This window comes from Neofelis nebulosa, chromosome 4 (genome assembly GCF_028018385.1).
Source record: "Neofelis nebulosa isolate mNeoNeb1 chromosome 4, mNeoNeb1.pri, whole genome shotgun sequence".
Taxonomy (NCBI): Eukaryota; Metazoa; Chordata; class Mammalia; order Carnivora; family Felidae; genus Neofelis; species Neofelis nebulosa.
In genome coordinates this window covers 33,487,567-33,502,871 of record NC_080785.1, presented here as the reverse complement: position 1 = coordinate 33,502,871, position 15,305 = coordinate 33,487,567, and the positions used below count along the sequence as shown (strand labels likewise).

The window sequence follows — 15,305 nt, the reverse complement described above, 5'->3', positions numbered from 1 at the left end:
CCTAGAAATATTTAAGTATGAACAAATGACTGAAAATAAATTAGGATAGAAATTCCATTAACAGGTGATGCACATGATAAGTAATAAAAACCAAAATATCATTGCACCCTAGGTTACTGGCTCTAAACAGAAAGTAGATTACTGGAGGCAAAGTTCCCCACGATGATCACTCATTAGCTTATTCAAAGTGGCTTTACGGGCTCAGTCCATTTGCCAAATTGACTCTTGCCCAAATTTTCCTGGCACACAAATTGCCAAACAGTTAACCCTCCTATTAGTAGTCTCAGCAGGAATCAATGCATGAATGAGCACGGAGCCTCTTCTCCCGCCTCGAAAGGCCAACCAGAGCAGTGTTCAGGCCAAATGTCTTCGAATTACCAAAGAGCTATGTCCAGTGTCCGATAATAAATACTTGAATTGTAGATAATGGGACCTTTGCTTTCCCCAACCTCTGCTCTGGCAGTAGTTTAAAGAACTGGCTTCATTTAAAATAATGGATTTTTTGTCTTACTGCTTTTAGATTTCTAAAGCTGCAATTTATTCTATCTGCAAGAGCAGTGAAGATGTTTTGTTAAAATATTTACTTCCAGGGGTAAAGGTGACAGGTAATTTTGTTGTTAAAAAGATGACTTTGGTGTTTCTGCTCTTATCAGTTCATGTGGTATTTTCTTTCTAAGTAAAGATTCAGGATAAGAGTACAAAATATAACTCTTCTCACATGCTACAGTCTACCAGAATAGAATATCCTTTATGGATAAAGAGTAGCACTGCCTATCAGAGCAACCCTTCACTGAGCCTACACAGGCCAATGAATTCGGCCATAAAGGACGCCTGTATCCCCGTTATACGTGGGAGACAGATCACTGGCTCATTTCGTATTAGCCTCGTAGGACCCATAGGACAGAAACAATTTCCTTTCACTCCCAGCCAGGTTGGAAATGACCCAGTCATTCAGAAACAAACAGGATGTAAGTTGATTAAAAAAAAAAAAATCAGCTAGATAATAAAATCTTTGATTCAACTCAAAATGAGTTTCTTCCTTTTTCTCTTATAAGAGAAATGATAGATAAAATGCAAAACTGAAGTAAAATTTAGGAGAGCACCCATTTTTATACATTAAATGCAAATTATAGGCAAAACAAAATATTTTCTTGATTTTTGATAACGCAGCATAAAACCCAGCAGAAATACTTTATTATGAAATAGTTCATTTGACACGTTAAGAACATAATTGAAATGTGTCTCATCCAAGAAATACAAATGAGCTTCAGTGACGTCAGCTGAAATATACTGGCTCCTGCTTATGCGGTTCCTAGGGATTTCTGAAAATCTCCAGAGACCTCAGTGGTTGTCTGCAGGGCTTTGTAGAGGGTTTGCAAAGTCCAGAGTAAAACTGATTTTGCCTCACATCCATGGAAAGCCTTCTTATTCTTCCATACTATTTTACTCAGTACTTTAGTTTTCTACTATGTGACATCCTGAGGAAGAGGTTTGCTTTCATTCAACACTTCTGTTCTAATGTGTGAACATTAGCACACATATGTCAATGCAAATATATAATTACCTGGAAAAAACCACACACATTAAATTACAGTATATCATAAATATTTACAGTATGCCACATTCAGTTTAATCACCAACCAGGTGTTACATGTGAACTACACCAGGTTCTCCGAAAAGGACAAATAGAAGAAACACTTAAATGCATGCTTTAATAATGGCTGGAAGAACAGATTACTTTAAATTCTAATCATACTAGACTTCGTTAGCTTCTCTGACTTCCTTACTCTCTCCTAATAAATGGTATCAGTAGTCTTGGCAGCCTATTAGAAGGGCAAAATTTCAACCTCTATTTCCTTATGGCTGATTGCAGTAAGTTTTTATCACTTAGAACTCTTTGAAGCATGCACTCAAGTACAATAAATACATGTGTATGTTGGTGGGGGAGGTGAGAAGGGAGGAGGAGGTTGGTTTAAATGAAACACATGTGAGCAGGAGCCTGGAGGTCTGCAGCGGACACAGCCATCAGACCCCAGGGGCAAGTTTGAGACTAACCAGGACTTCAAGATGGTATGTTGTGAGATTGCATACACCACACAAATTTCATTCTATTCTCCTCATGCTAATTTCATTTTCCAAAATCATCATTTAAAAAAGTAATTTCTAGTTGCAAAGAATATTTGAGACAGAAGCTGGATGAATAAGTTGGGGACACTGCCATTTGATCAGAGTTCTGGTTGCAATCCTGGATATCCCACCTAGCAGTTAAACGTATCTAATGGCACTAGAAAAGTCCAGGAAAAAAAAAAAAGCATATTTTAAAGAAAGGATCAAAGTAACCATTATGGGAAACATACGTTCTTTGTTATACTTATTTTATAGCTTAGTGTTATTTTTGAGTTATATTTGAAAAGGGCCACCAGAATCTGTCGGCATTTTGTATTTCTAAGCATTTATCCCAACCCTTCTTGAAAATAACATTTAAGAGCAAACAACAACTTTGGAGATGGTTTCTTTATTCTGCACTGTATTGTAAGAAACATGACTGTTTGAAAGTCTCAATACCTTCTTTTGTCTGCTCTCAGCAGCAGCCAGCTGTGTGGACATCCTTTCTTGCATCTTTCTGCAGTGGGCCATGACTGCTTCAAGGATGGAGAGGGGGTTGGTGCAAACTGGCTTCTTCTCTTTATCGCCAGCACCTGCTTCATAGTCTCTCTGTAGTGCCAAGAATGGGTCATTTAAATTAAATCTCCCATACCGTTCCTGGATAAATACTTCTTTCCTGCGAGCCTAGAACAAAATCAGAGGGACATATTGAAGAAAGAAATAAAAATATACAGAAAGATATTTATAAGAAGGTTTTGTGATTACTTTTCCAAATGGTATTCAATAGAGCTGTTTTTGAGTAATAGCTTATGTAAGATGTCAGGCAGTGAGAGACAAGTGAGGAGAATGTGACCCCAATCCCTGACTAGCTTGGCATGCCATTCAGCCTACTTTCAAGCTTTCTTCCTTTAAGAATGTCTTTTAAATTACAAATGATGCAAATACAGCTTTTTCCCATGATGCTCACTCCTTCAGGGATCTGTATTTTAGGTGCAGTCTTTCCTAATTTAAAGTAAAATGAGAAATACCAACAATTAAAATAACTTTTAGCAGAAGTTCAAAAATAAAATCATCTCTATCCTGATAGAACTTGTTTCACATGATACTCATCAAGTTAACTCACAAAATATAAATCTCCTCCAAGTTTTGTATAGCCAGAAAGAATTTATAAGGATATTTGCTAGAGAAGAAAATACTTCATGAAATCTTTATGTCAAAAAGTCACAACATTCATATTTCGTGAAGTTTGACTAAATTACCACAAACCTCCAGAAGATTCAAGAAAATGCAAATATCTCTCATTGTTGAAAGGCATTAAAATATAGTTCACAGAGTCCCAGAAAAGAACACAACCTCATTTTACTCTCAATGTTAGTCCATCAGTGTCAAAGTTAATTTCGCATCCACATGGCACTAAATGCAATTTTCTATAATTAGCCTACAACAGTCTTTGCATAAAATGGAAAATAGCAGCGGAAATATATTAAAACTAGCAACATTTTCCTAACTCGGGTCATGGGGAATAGCCACTAGAAAACAATTATTCTATGTCACGGTCAGTGAGAAAACTAAATTACTTTCCAATAAATCAAGCTAATTATCCAAAATGTTAAATGTGTTTTCTAAAGAAATATTACATAAATTTCCTCACTTTAAAAGTAGCTGCATTCAACAACTAGACTTTTCCATTTTTAGACCACTGTCAGCAAGCCAACAACTAGATAAACACCAGTGCAAATGACAAATGGGAAAATCTAACGTTTCTTTCCCTATTACCAAATTAGATTAAGAAATACAGTTTACAAAAAGCCCAATTTCATGGTTAAAATTAAGCTACCTTCAGAGGATCATTTTAAACTTAAAAGTCAACACGATTTAGGAGTCCAAAAGCATTTGATATTTCTAGATTCTTCAAATTCAATTATGTGATCAATACACTGAGTATCACTTCCAAGATGTAATTTCCAAAGCGATTTCATTCTGCCTTCACTTTTCTCTTAATTTTCATTCAACATAGTAATTCACCCCCACCCCTGGATGAAAACTTGAGATGCCCCTATGGTTTTTCTCTTACTTTTTTTTCCTTTTACTTTTCTCTAATACAAGTCCTATTGTCATTTTAAGACATAAACCAGTCTCAATTTGATTAGAATATCCAACCTGAGTGGTATGACCTCTTCCCTTCCCCAGCTAGGATCTGCTACAAGTTAACATGTACCACGTGGGAAAGGAGGGCTTATGAAAACCTCTCTCCCTTTACACACATCTGCTCCCCCTCTTTCTAATAAGTGGTTCTCCAATAAGTAGTTCTCTCTGTGTTGGAAGGGACAGGAGGTAGATGATAAAGATGGAGGTGAAGGGAGCAGGAACATTCTATGTGATTGGTTCAGTTGGAAGACTAGCCTTACCGAGTATGGTGAATAGTTAAAGCCTGCTTTTCCCTATCAAATACTCGGTGACTTTAGAGGCCACCGTCTCCTCTCCCACTGCTGGGTCTCTTCAGTCATAGTTTCCCTCAATGCAGGTCATAAATTTAGGACTGACTACATAATCTGCAAGGCCCACTATACAATGAAACATAGAGCTCTTTGTTCAAAAATTACAAATTTCAAGATGGTAACAGCATACCATTTAAGCAAGCAGGAGGCCTTCCTAAGTGCATGGCCCTCTGCAACTGCACGAGTCGTACACTGAGGAAGCCAGCCTTGCATACACTCCGTATGTAGCATCTAGAATCTAGTTTTTGCCAACTGAGGTGCCATGTTCTCCAGACTTGTCTACTGAACAGGACCTGAATCAATCTCATTCCCACTCTTTGGTGCTCATGGCCCAACCCAGTCTATAGGAAACACTCATACATTTTCATCTAAACAAAATGTGGGAGTACAAGATGACAGGACACCCAGTTGGTAATCTCTGTTATGGGAAGAGTCTAGTCACTCTGAGCCTAGTAGGGCTGTCTTCTCTTAAACCTCTTGCTTTGAGCTCCTTTCAAGTAGGGGCATTTTTATTCAGCTGACATGCTTTCAACCCACCATAGAACAGACAGTGGGTATGTAATGTATTCTTGCTGCGCAGATAAATGTAGCATCCAACAGACTTAGGAAAATATAATTTGCAACCCAGAGCCCTCTAAGGAAAGAGCTCATGCCATTTTCCCTGTTCGAGGGAGTCAAGTTTCTTCCCAAAGGGATAATCTTATCAGGAACCTGGGGAGTAAGTCAGGCCAATGTCAGACTCCTCTATGCAGAACTAATTCCTAAGAAAATGATGACCAAGTAGTAGTTTACCTAATGCCTCAGGCAGAATTAGGGGATCCCAGGAAGGACTCAATTAACTCTCTAATCTAAAACAAGGCAAGAGCAGTTTCAGGAAAACCACAGCGGGTAGCAGCTGGTTTTCTATGGTTCATGATTCTTTGTACTAACTACACCCCAAATCTGGATTGTATCTAATAGAGGCATTCTGCTTACCACAGAACTGTCAGAATACCTTTCTAAGGAAACCTCAGTCACTTTTCTGCTTATAGCCCTCAGTGCTTCCATATCCACTGTTAAGCAACATCCCCCCCCCCCGCCACACACACACACACACACACACACACACACACACACACACACACACCTATGCCTTTGTCCATGTGATGCTGGCAGGTTGGGACACCTTCCCCTCCTTAGCCCAGGCAACTTCCCACTAACCACTAACCCTCCCTGCTACCTCCTCCTCTTTTGCCCATCTCAAGTTTTAGAGTTTAGCTTAATTTGGATTTAGGCAGGCATCTATAACTGAACACATGCCCAAGCCAATTGAAATTGCCTAATTTTACCCATTTTTTCAACTATTAAATGCTTATTCCTTTAACATTCTTGAAAAAATGCTTACCTTTTTCAGGACATGTTAGTTTATAACACACTATTTAATTCTTAATGTACTAAGTTACTTTTGGTAAGGGCAGGTCAACAATACATACAAGTTTTAATATTTAAGGAGATCATGTAACAAAAAATGGCTTGATGTTTCTAATACTGGGTATGAAGAGGCCTTTCCCTAAAAAAAGGAAAAGCTGAATGTGCAGATAACTTCTTGGTTTATGCATCAGAATTACTTGAGAATGAAATGCATTTCAGGAAAATGAGTCATTATAAAGACACAGACTATAATTATGAAAACAGGTTTTTAAAGGAACCCTTAAACCTAGCTACCTTGATAAAAATATAATTTCAATCATAATCTGAGGTTTTATAAGATCTTGTCAAGAAATAAAGAAAAACATGGCCATTATTAGAAGAAGATTTGACAAAGTGTTCTTACTTTTGGCTTTCATTGTTCGACGAGACCAAATGAACTAAATTACACCTGATTAGTAATAATACAAGGAAAAAAACTTAAATATTCAACTTATCCCAGAGCATGTAACTTCCTTAGGAAAAAAATCTAAAACATGCATTGTGGGGCACAATTAAAACATACCACCAATTAATTTAAAAAAACATTTAAAAACATATGGCTGGGGAGGCACCTGGGTGGCTTAGTTGGCTGAGTGTCCAACTTCAGCTCAGGTCATGATCTCATGGTCCGTGAGTTTGAGCCCCACATCAGGCAGGCTCTGTGCTGATAGCTCAGGGCCTGGAGCCTGCTGCAGATTCTGTGTCTCCTGTTCTCTCTGCCCCTCCCCTGCTTGCACTCTGCCACCCTCTCTCAAAATAAATAAACACTAAAAAAATATATAGCTAAAATTATTTTATCTTATGAAAAGTCAAAATGATTCTGTAACATTTAAAAAATACTAATAAAAGATAACTTTTATTGAGACATTATTTATTGCTATGTGTTTTATATTCATTTTCTCTTAAAATTAAGTCCAACAGACAGCCACTATTTTAATTCACATTTTTAAAAATGTTTTAAAGCATTAATACAGATCTAACTGTAAGACTAAGAAATTCTGTCCTCAGCTTGAGCCTACTCAACACAGCTGCCACTATCTTGGGTGCCAATCGCATAAAACCACAAAGGATGGTTGAAATGATGAGCCCAATCTGACAAGATGGATTTTCTCAGGAATAAATAGGAGTCAGTTCTTGAGGTCAAACACAGAAGTATGAAAACCTCAGGGGTTGCGACCAACACTATCTCAAGGAGTGAACAATAAAATGGAAACTGTTCCTCCCCCACATGTCAAGCCAGCAACTCATTTCCAAGCTTCGTTAATTAATAGAAAAAAGAGATCAGAACTAGACTGACTAGCCCTGGACTACTGGGCTCACTTCTGGGTGAAATATTTAAATAATGATCAATACAAAAAGGACCTGAGAACAGAACTGAATTGTAAGAGTAGAAGGAAAACAGGAATGCTTAAAAGGATTTACAGAGGCATGACTGCATTCTTTCAGTATCTGAAGGCATCTCGGTTTAAAGAGGTATTTATTCCCAAACAATACAATGATAGCCACGATAATAAAAAAAATTTTCAAGGGCCAAAGCTGTTCTAGAGATACAATAAGCTGCATTGGACTGGAGTGAAATCTGTGTCTCTGGCTGTGTTTCAAATGTAGGCTGAAAAAACATGTGGTAGAAATGGGGTCCAGGGGTCTCAAAGATCAGGAAGATCACTGACTTCCACACTGTCACACTCCTCTCAAACCCCGAAATACTATTATTCCAATTCAAGAGGGATGGAAAATACATTGAGATTCTTCCAAACAGCCAACATAAAAATTTACCTATCTTACGCTAAATTTATCTTATTGGAAAAGATTTCAAGTACACCTAGACCAAAAAAAAAAAAAAAAAAAAAAAAAATGAAGCACTCTTCTAAGAAAGGGGAAAAAAAAAAAAATCCCACTTGTAACTAAAAGGGAATGGGAAGCCAGAGATAAGCCATGTCCTCAGAGCTCACTCTCACTCTAAGAGGGGCAGAAAATGTAGGAGTTTGTTTATGCCTTCATATACAATGCACACGCACACACACAGAGCAGGTAGATGGATGGCAGAGGGTAAACCAGCAATGTTTTGCAACCCAGTCACTGCCCTTCACTGATTGCAAAGTCTTAGAAATTCACCAGCCAGGAACAAAATATAACCCCATGGATTATTTATTAAATGCCAAAAAGTCTGAAAAGTTCATTTCACTATATGTGGCAAGACACACACAGCGCACAGAAATGAAGGCGTGCCAGGGTGTCACATGATCTGCCACACCACACCGGAGTAGCAAGTCAAAGAGGCCTATTTTTTTCCTGCTCTTTCTCTTCCGGCCCTCTTTCCTCAACCTTTCTGCCAACTAGTGTTGTACCTGCTCATAAACATAATAACCTGAATGTGTGGAAACTGTCATGCCCGGAATATACATAATGTGTATTATGAATCATATATCAAGACAGACTTAGATTTGATTCCTAAGGCTAAAATTTACAAGTGATACTTCAATAAACCACCAGTTTTCTCTCAGAAACGTAGACCAGTCTAACAGAATCCATGAAATGGCTTGGTTTCACACAAATCTCTCAGAAGTAACCTTCCAACTCTTTACTTTGACCACATATGTCACTTTCCATCTAGCACACATCCATCAGTGCTCATCTCGGCCAGATAACGTGACCCATGCACACCCGTAAAAATAAGATTACCTTTATTCCCTAACTGGCTCAAGAAAGGCACACAGTGCCACACTGTCCTGTTCTCCTGCTCAGAGTAGACATTATTAAGTTACCAATACACTGGAAGCTGAATCCAGGGAAAGACTCACAATTTGTCCTAATTCATACCTCCAGGCAGCCACCACCCATCAATCAGAAGTGGGACACAGATGAACCTACCTGCCAACTCTGCCATAGGCATTTATTCTTTTTTTTTTTTTTTTTTAATTTTTTTTTTCAACGTTTTTTATTTTTATTTTTGGGACAGAGAGAGACAGAGCATGAACGGGGGAGGGTCAGAGAGAGAGGGAGACACAGAATCGGAAACAGGCTCCAGGCTCCGAGCCATCAGCCCAGAGCCTGACGCGGGGCTCGAACTCACGGACCGCGAGATCGTGACCTGGCTGAAGTCGGACGCTTAACCGACTGCGCCACCCAGGCGCCCCTGCCATAGGCATTTAATTGCTACAGTTAGCTGTATCTTTAACTATACTAGACAGTTAAAACCACGCCTTTTATGCCTCTGTAACTTAACCACGAGTAGAATACTCCACACATACCAGTTAGTTACTTAAGGTTAAAAGAAGTAATCATTTCTGTAACTGGGGACTGTTAATTATAAATGAGTTTTTCATATAAGAAACCAGAATCATTTTATGTTTTAATTTAAAATTTTTTTAATGTTTGTTTATTTTTGAGAGAGAGAGAGAGAGAGAGAGAGAGAGAGAGAGAGAGAGAGAGAGAGAGAATGTGAGTGGGGGCAGAGCAGAGACACAGAGGTAGACACAGAATCCGAAGCAGGCTCCAGAATCTGATGTGGTGCTCAAACTCACGGACTGTGAGATCATGAGCTGAGCTGAAGCTGGATGCTTAATCAACTAAGCCACCCCAGCACCGCAAAACAAAATAATTTTAAAGCCTTCATGAAAGAGGCACTATTAAATTTCATGAAAGACGCATTATTCAACAATAAAAACTATCCAAAAATTTATTAATATTTGAACTATTTTATATTTTTATATAAAATAATACATGTTCACTATGCAATGTGGGAAAATACTATTAAGGGGGGGAAACTACCACCCATAATTCAATTGTCAGAAGACAGCCACTATTAAGTTTGCCTTACATTCTACAAATTATTTTAAGCATGTATTAAAAATAGTTATCAAGGACCTAAGCAAATATGTTTAAGTAGCCTTTCCCATTTAATTTGCTATTTCCCATTTCAATAATTTATATCAATATTTTTAATAGTATTGCATAAATCTAACATATTTAAGAAAATCTCACTGTTTATCACTTAGTTTTTGATTGTTCTAACATATGTGGAGGTAACCCCCTGGTAACACTTATTAGAGAAATCCATTGTGGTATTATATCCATTATTCTTTACTGAATTAAAGAATAAAAATATTTTGATGATTTCTGAAATTACCAAATTCCTCTTCAGAGAGTTTGCCAATTTATATTCTCACCACCAGCAGTGTTTTTTTTTTTTTTTTTGCATCTGTAGTTATGAGAGATAATGGTCTATATTTTCTTCTTTATTTTTTATCTATCTTTGCCAGTTTGGGGAGTAGAGGACTGCTAACCCCATAAAATGAAATGGGCCATGATGGCCCTGCTTGTATTTTCTGAAAAGGTTTGTGCATATTAACAATATTTATTTTTTGAACGTTTGATAGCTTTTACCAGTGAAGTCATCCAGGCCTGGAGTCTTCCTTTGAAAAAGGTTTTTCCTAATGAATTTTTAAAATAGATATGATACTATTTAGATTTTTTTATTTCTTTTAGCAATTTTGTAAGTCATAGTTTTCAAGATATTTGCCCATTTCATCTAGGATGTTCAAGTTGTTTATAGTATTCACTTATTATCTCTGTGAAATCTATAGGCTCTGTAGTGATAATCCCTTGTTTTCATGCCCAGTATCGGTGATTTGGGTTCTTTTGTGTTCTTGCTCATGTTAGGAAAATCTCAATTTTCTTTTTCTTTCTTTCTTTTTTTCTTTTCTTTCTTTCTTTCTCTCTCTCTTTTCCTTCCTTCTTTCCTTCCTTCCTTCCTTCCTTCCTTTTAAGTAAGTTCTATGCCCAGTGTGGGTCCTGTACTGACAATCTTGAGATCAAGACCATGCTCTACCAACTGAGCCAGCCAGGCGCCCCAGGAATATGTCAATTTTGATGATTTATTTAATTATCCAGATTTGGGCTTCATTAATATTCTCTACTATCTATTTTGTATTTCACTGATTGCTGCTCTTTAACAATTTTTTTTCCTTCTACTTACTTTGGGTTTACTTTATTCCCCCCTCTTTATAGTTTCTTAAAACAGAACCTTAGGTCATTTTTAGATCTTCCTCCTTTTATTTTTATTTTAATTTTTTAATGTTTATTTATTTTTGAGAGAGAGACAGACAGACAGAGCATGAGTGGGCGAGGGGCAGAAAGACAGGGAGACAGAAACCGAAGCAGGCTCCAGACTCCAAGCTGTCAGCATAGAGGCCAATGTGGGGCTCGAACCCATGAGCAGTGTGATCATGACCTGAGCTGAAGTCGGACACTCAACCAACTGAGCCACCCAGGCGCCCCAGATCTTTCTCCTTTTAAATGCAAGCATTTAGGGGCACCGGGGTGGCTCAGTCAGTTAAGCATTGACTCTTGGTTTCGGCTCAGGTAATGACCTTGGTTCGTGAGTTCAAACCCCACATCTGGCTCCATGCTGACAGCGCGGAGTCTGCTTAGGATTCTCTCTCCCTCTCTCTCTGCCCCACCCCTGCTTGCAATCTCTCTTGAAATAAATAAATGAACTTTCAAAAAAAATAATAAAAATAAATGTAAGCATTTAAAGCAATAAGTTTTTCCCAAAGTACTGTTTGAGATGTATCTCAAATATTTTGATGCATTTTTGCTGTCATTCCGTTCAAATTATTTTCTAATTTTACTGTGATTTTGTCTTTGACACATGAATTATAGAGATGTTTTTCTCAGAAGTTTCCAGATATTTGGATGTCTTTTTTTAATGCCTTATCCTTACTGGTTTCTCATTTAACTCTGTTGAGGTTACTGAATACATTCTACAAATGTCAATCAAGATGGTTGATAGAGTGTGTTATTCATATTTTCTATGTTTTTACTGTTTTTCCCCTAATAACTACTTGTTGTTCTATCAACTACCAAAATAGGTATTGAAATCTGTAATTATGAAATTATCTATTATCTGTAATTATAAATTACAAATTATCTGTAATTAATTATAAATTATCTGTAATAAATTATAAATCATCTGTAATTATGAAATTGTCTATTTTTCCCTTTAAATTTACCAATTTTTGCTTCATGTATTTTGAGGCTCTATTACTCGTCACCTAAACATTTATGTCTTTGTGATAAACTGTCCCTTTTATCATTATGAACTGTATTATCTCTACAATACTGGCTCTGTTTTTGAACCTTCCACTGTTTCCTTTATCTTCCTATTCAGAATTTGCCAGTATAAATGTTTAATTTGTACTATTAAATCCTACCAACCAGTAGGACAAGCCTCTTTCACAATATCAGTTTCTAAAAATTCCTTTGTTATACTACCAGCTTATTCTTCTAGATGAAATTTAGAAGTTGATAAAATAAGTCTCAAAAAAAGCAATTATAATTTTGATTGGTATCATGTACAAATTAGACAAACATTTGAAGAAAGAGGCCTTTTTCATAAAACTAAGACTTACCACTGGAAAATAATCTTGCTGTTGTATCTTCCAAAAGTTTTCTATTTTAAAATCAATTAGCATAAATCTGAGAACAAGAAAATTTTGGCAATATCCCCACTTTCCTAATTAGCTCTGTACATATTTTATCTTGATTAAAACGTTAAAGCAGTTCTCAATCAAGGCTGCTCATCAGAACCACGAGTAACTCTGCAGTTTTCGCCCAACATTCAATGAAGACTCTATGAAGATTCCCCTAAGTACTTCAATGCCCCCACCAAGGAGAAGAAGAACCAACTTCTTGCTTCTCTTTACACTGTTGTGCCATTATTTCCATGCTTAATATCTTAATGCTTATTTCAAACTAGGTAAATCTTTAGGGTATTTATTTTTCAAAGCAGCTTTTGGATGAGAATGTTCTGTTTCTCTGTCAATCTGAGTATGATTTCTATTTCCTTCTTCCGTGACCACCACCTGGTCTGGGTGAAAACATTCTTAGGTGATAACTCTCAACACTAGATATTGTTTCTTTGCCTCCTGCATTCAATAGTGCACAGGAGCAAGTCCAAGGCCAGATAGATTTTTCTCCCTTTTTAGGTAAACCTTCCGCTTTTCTGCCCAATTAATTCCTTTTCAAACTTTAAAATTAGTAAGTAACATTTAAGATTATTCCCAGTGTTGGCTGGTATTTTCCTGCCCTACAGATTTTTTAACATAAAGATTCTGCTACATCTCACTCGCAGCAACCAATCGATTTGTTCTGGTGTTTTTCAGGAACATCCATTTTTCTCCTGGTGGATCTCCATTCGCCACCTTCTAAACATACGTATCTTTGTTTCTACTTTATCACTTTAATGCTTTCCTCTGGGTTCTGGGAGAACTTCTTAAATTTGTTATGGATTTCATTTTTTATAATGTTGATTTTTCACTATTAGTGCTAAAACACGCTTCAATTCTCCTAGTGCATTTTAGATTCTAACCACTGTCAGTACTGTCATCCTCACCTTACAGAGGAGAAACCTGAAAGGGCCTGAGACAGGTTGTAGAGCCAGGAGCTGTGGAGGCAGTACCCACTCCAGCGATCTGCCTCCGACGGCTACGCTCTCTGTTCCCCAACTCTGCAGCCAGTTCACTCTCCATCACAGTCTGGCTCATCCACCATTCAGTCTCACTCCAAAGTCTATGTTTCCTTGAGTTTTAAGACGCAAAGCAGATGGTGTCTAAAAATTACTTTCTAAAATTTACTTGCTTCTCATAATAATTTTGTCAAATGTAGGTCGTTTCTTTGCATTTTAAATGTTAGGTTATCTTCCCTCTTCTTTGCCACAAAATCTTTCATAAGCCTTAGGTTTTTTCTTTTTACTCCATCTTTGGACCAATAGGAGTTAACCCAGATCTGGTGTTTCTCTGTAAGCAGGGCAGGTAGAATCTCTGAGCACCTTTAGTCTCCAGCTGGTTGCCATTAAAATGCTCCTCTAATAGAGGGCAGTGGGCAGACTAGTGCTAACTTACATGGTAGTGCTCCTCTCAGCTCAGAGGGGAGAGGAGAAGTCAGAGCCACAGCCCCGTGAAACAGGTTCCTCTGTTGGGCTCCTCCCGGAGGCCTTGTGTGTCAAGGACAAGGAGTCTCTCTGGCTGCACCTGCCCAGGAGGGACGAGAGCATGTCTGTGCCAACGTCTGTGCTGGCAGAGTATTGGGGGGTGGCACTGATGTCCAAGACAGCTTTCCTGGCAATGCCACTTTCTAGTGCTTCTCCTTCACACTTGTGGAAGAGATTTCTGGTGGCAACTCCCTAACCTATCGCATAGTCTGCCCTCGCCTCTCCAGATCCAGGTAGGTACCAGCTGGCCGGCTCTTACCAAGTTACAGGTCCGCCTCCCGAAGAGCATCACAGGGTCCAGGTAGTGAGTCAACGCTCATTTATGGCTCAGTCTGGTCATATGATCATTGCATATAGCAGGTATTCCTTTAGGACATGGGTAGTGCAGCAGTGGAGACAGTGGGCTCAGAGATCACACAAAATGGGTTTGATAGACTTTGCTTCTTCTATGTAACCTTGGGCTGTTTATTTTACTCCCCTCGGTCTTTACCAGTAACGAGAGGATAACAGAGGACCCAATCCGGGGTTCTGGTTTTGTTATTTTGAAGGATTAATGAAATAATGCACGTAAGGCACTTAGCTGGGTACCCGAACAAGAGTAAACATATAATAATTAATAGCTATCATTTTAATGATGACCACTAGTTCTCTCTTGTTTTTGTCTGTTTTTACATCATTTAGGCTATCTCACTGGAGAAATGGGAAGTTGTGAGTCAGATGTCAAGTGCTGAAGTTTCCATTTTAGAGCTGGGGGATTGTCTTCAGGCATGCAGGCACGCATTTACAACTCTTCTGTCTCTTCTACTGCATCACACCCCTTAAGGAAAAAGCCCTGTGCCCCTAATTGTGCATTATGCTAGAGCCCCCTTCGTGGATGTGGAAGGTCAAGCACTGAGGGTGCACTCATGAAATACAGTATATGAAGTAAAACAGAATCAACATGCTATGGATGGAAATGAAATCATCATCCAACATGTACAGAAACACACATAAATACAACACTCTGCTGGCAGAGAAAATAATAATGAATTCTTTTAAGAGATGTGTTTTAAAGGATTACAGAGCAGAAAGCAAAGACAGAACAAAATACATGGAATCCTATTTCAGCATCACCCTTTAACATAAAAAAATCAGTTCTAATGTAAGTCAAATGATGTGTTCTGAAGCACCACATTTAGAGAATGGAGATACTGTTATGCCATTAACTTTATAAGCTCTGCCCTTATTAATGGATGTGTTTTTCAACTTTTGGGGTAAAT

General features: G+C 38.0%; 1 protein-coding gene across 7 annotated transcripts in view; it reads right to left on the bottom strand.

The window, feature by feature from the left end:
• The window catches only part of CTTNBP2 (cortactin binding protein 2), a 165,388-nt gene that overhangs the window by 83,741 nt on the left and 66,342 nt on the right, over window positions 1–15,305 (bottom strand). For all 7 annotated transcript variants that reach the window (XM_058724492.1, XM_058724496.1, XM_058724490.1 and 4 more), the window contains exon 3: window positions 2,566–2,790. In XM_058724492.1, coding sequence (XP_058580475.1) covers window positions 2,566–2,790 — 225 coding nt within the window. The remainder of the gene's footprint in view (window positions 1–2,565; window positions 2,791–15,305) is intronic.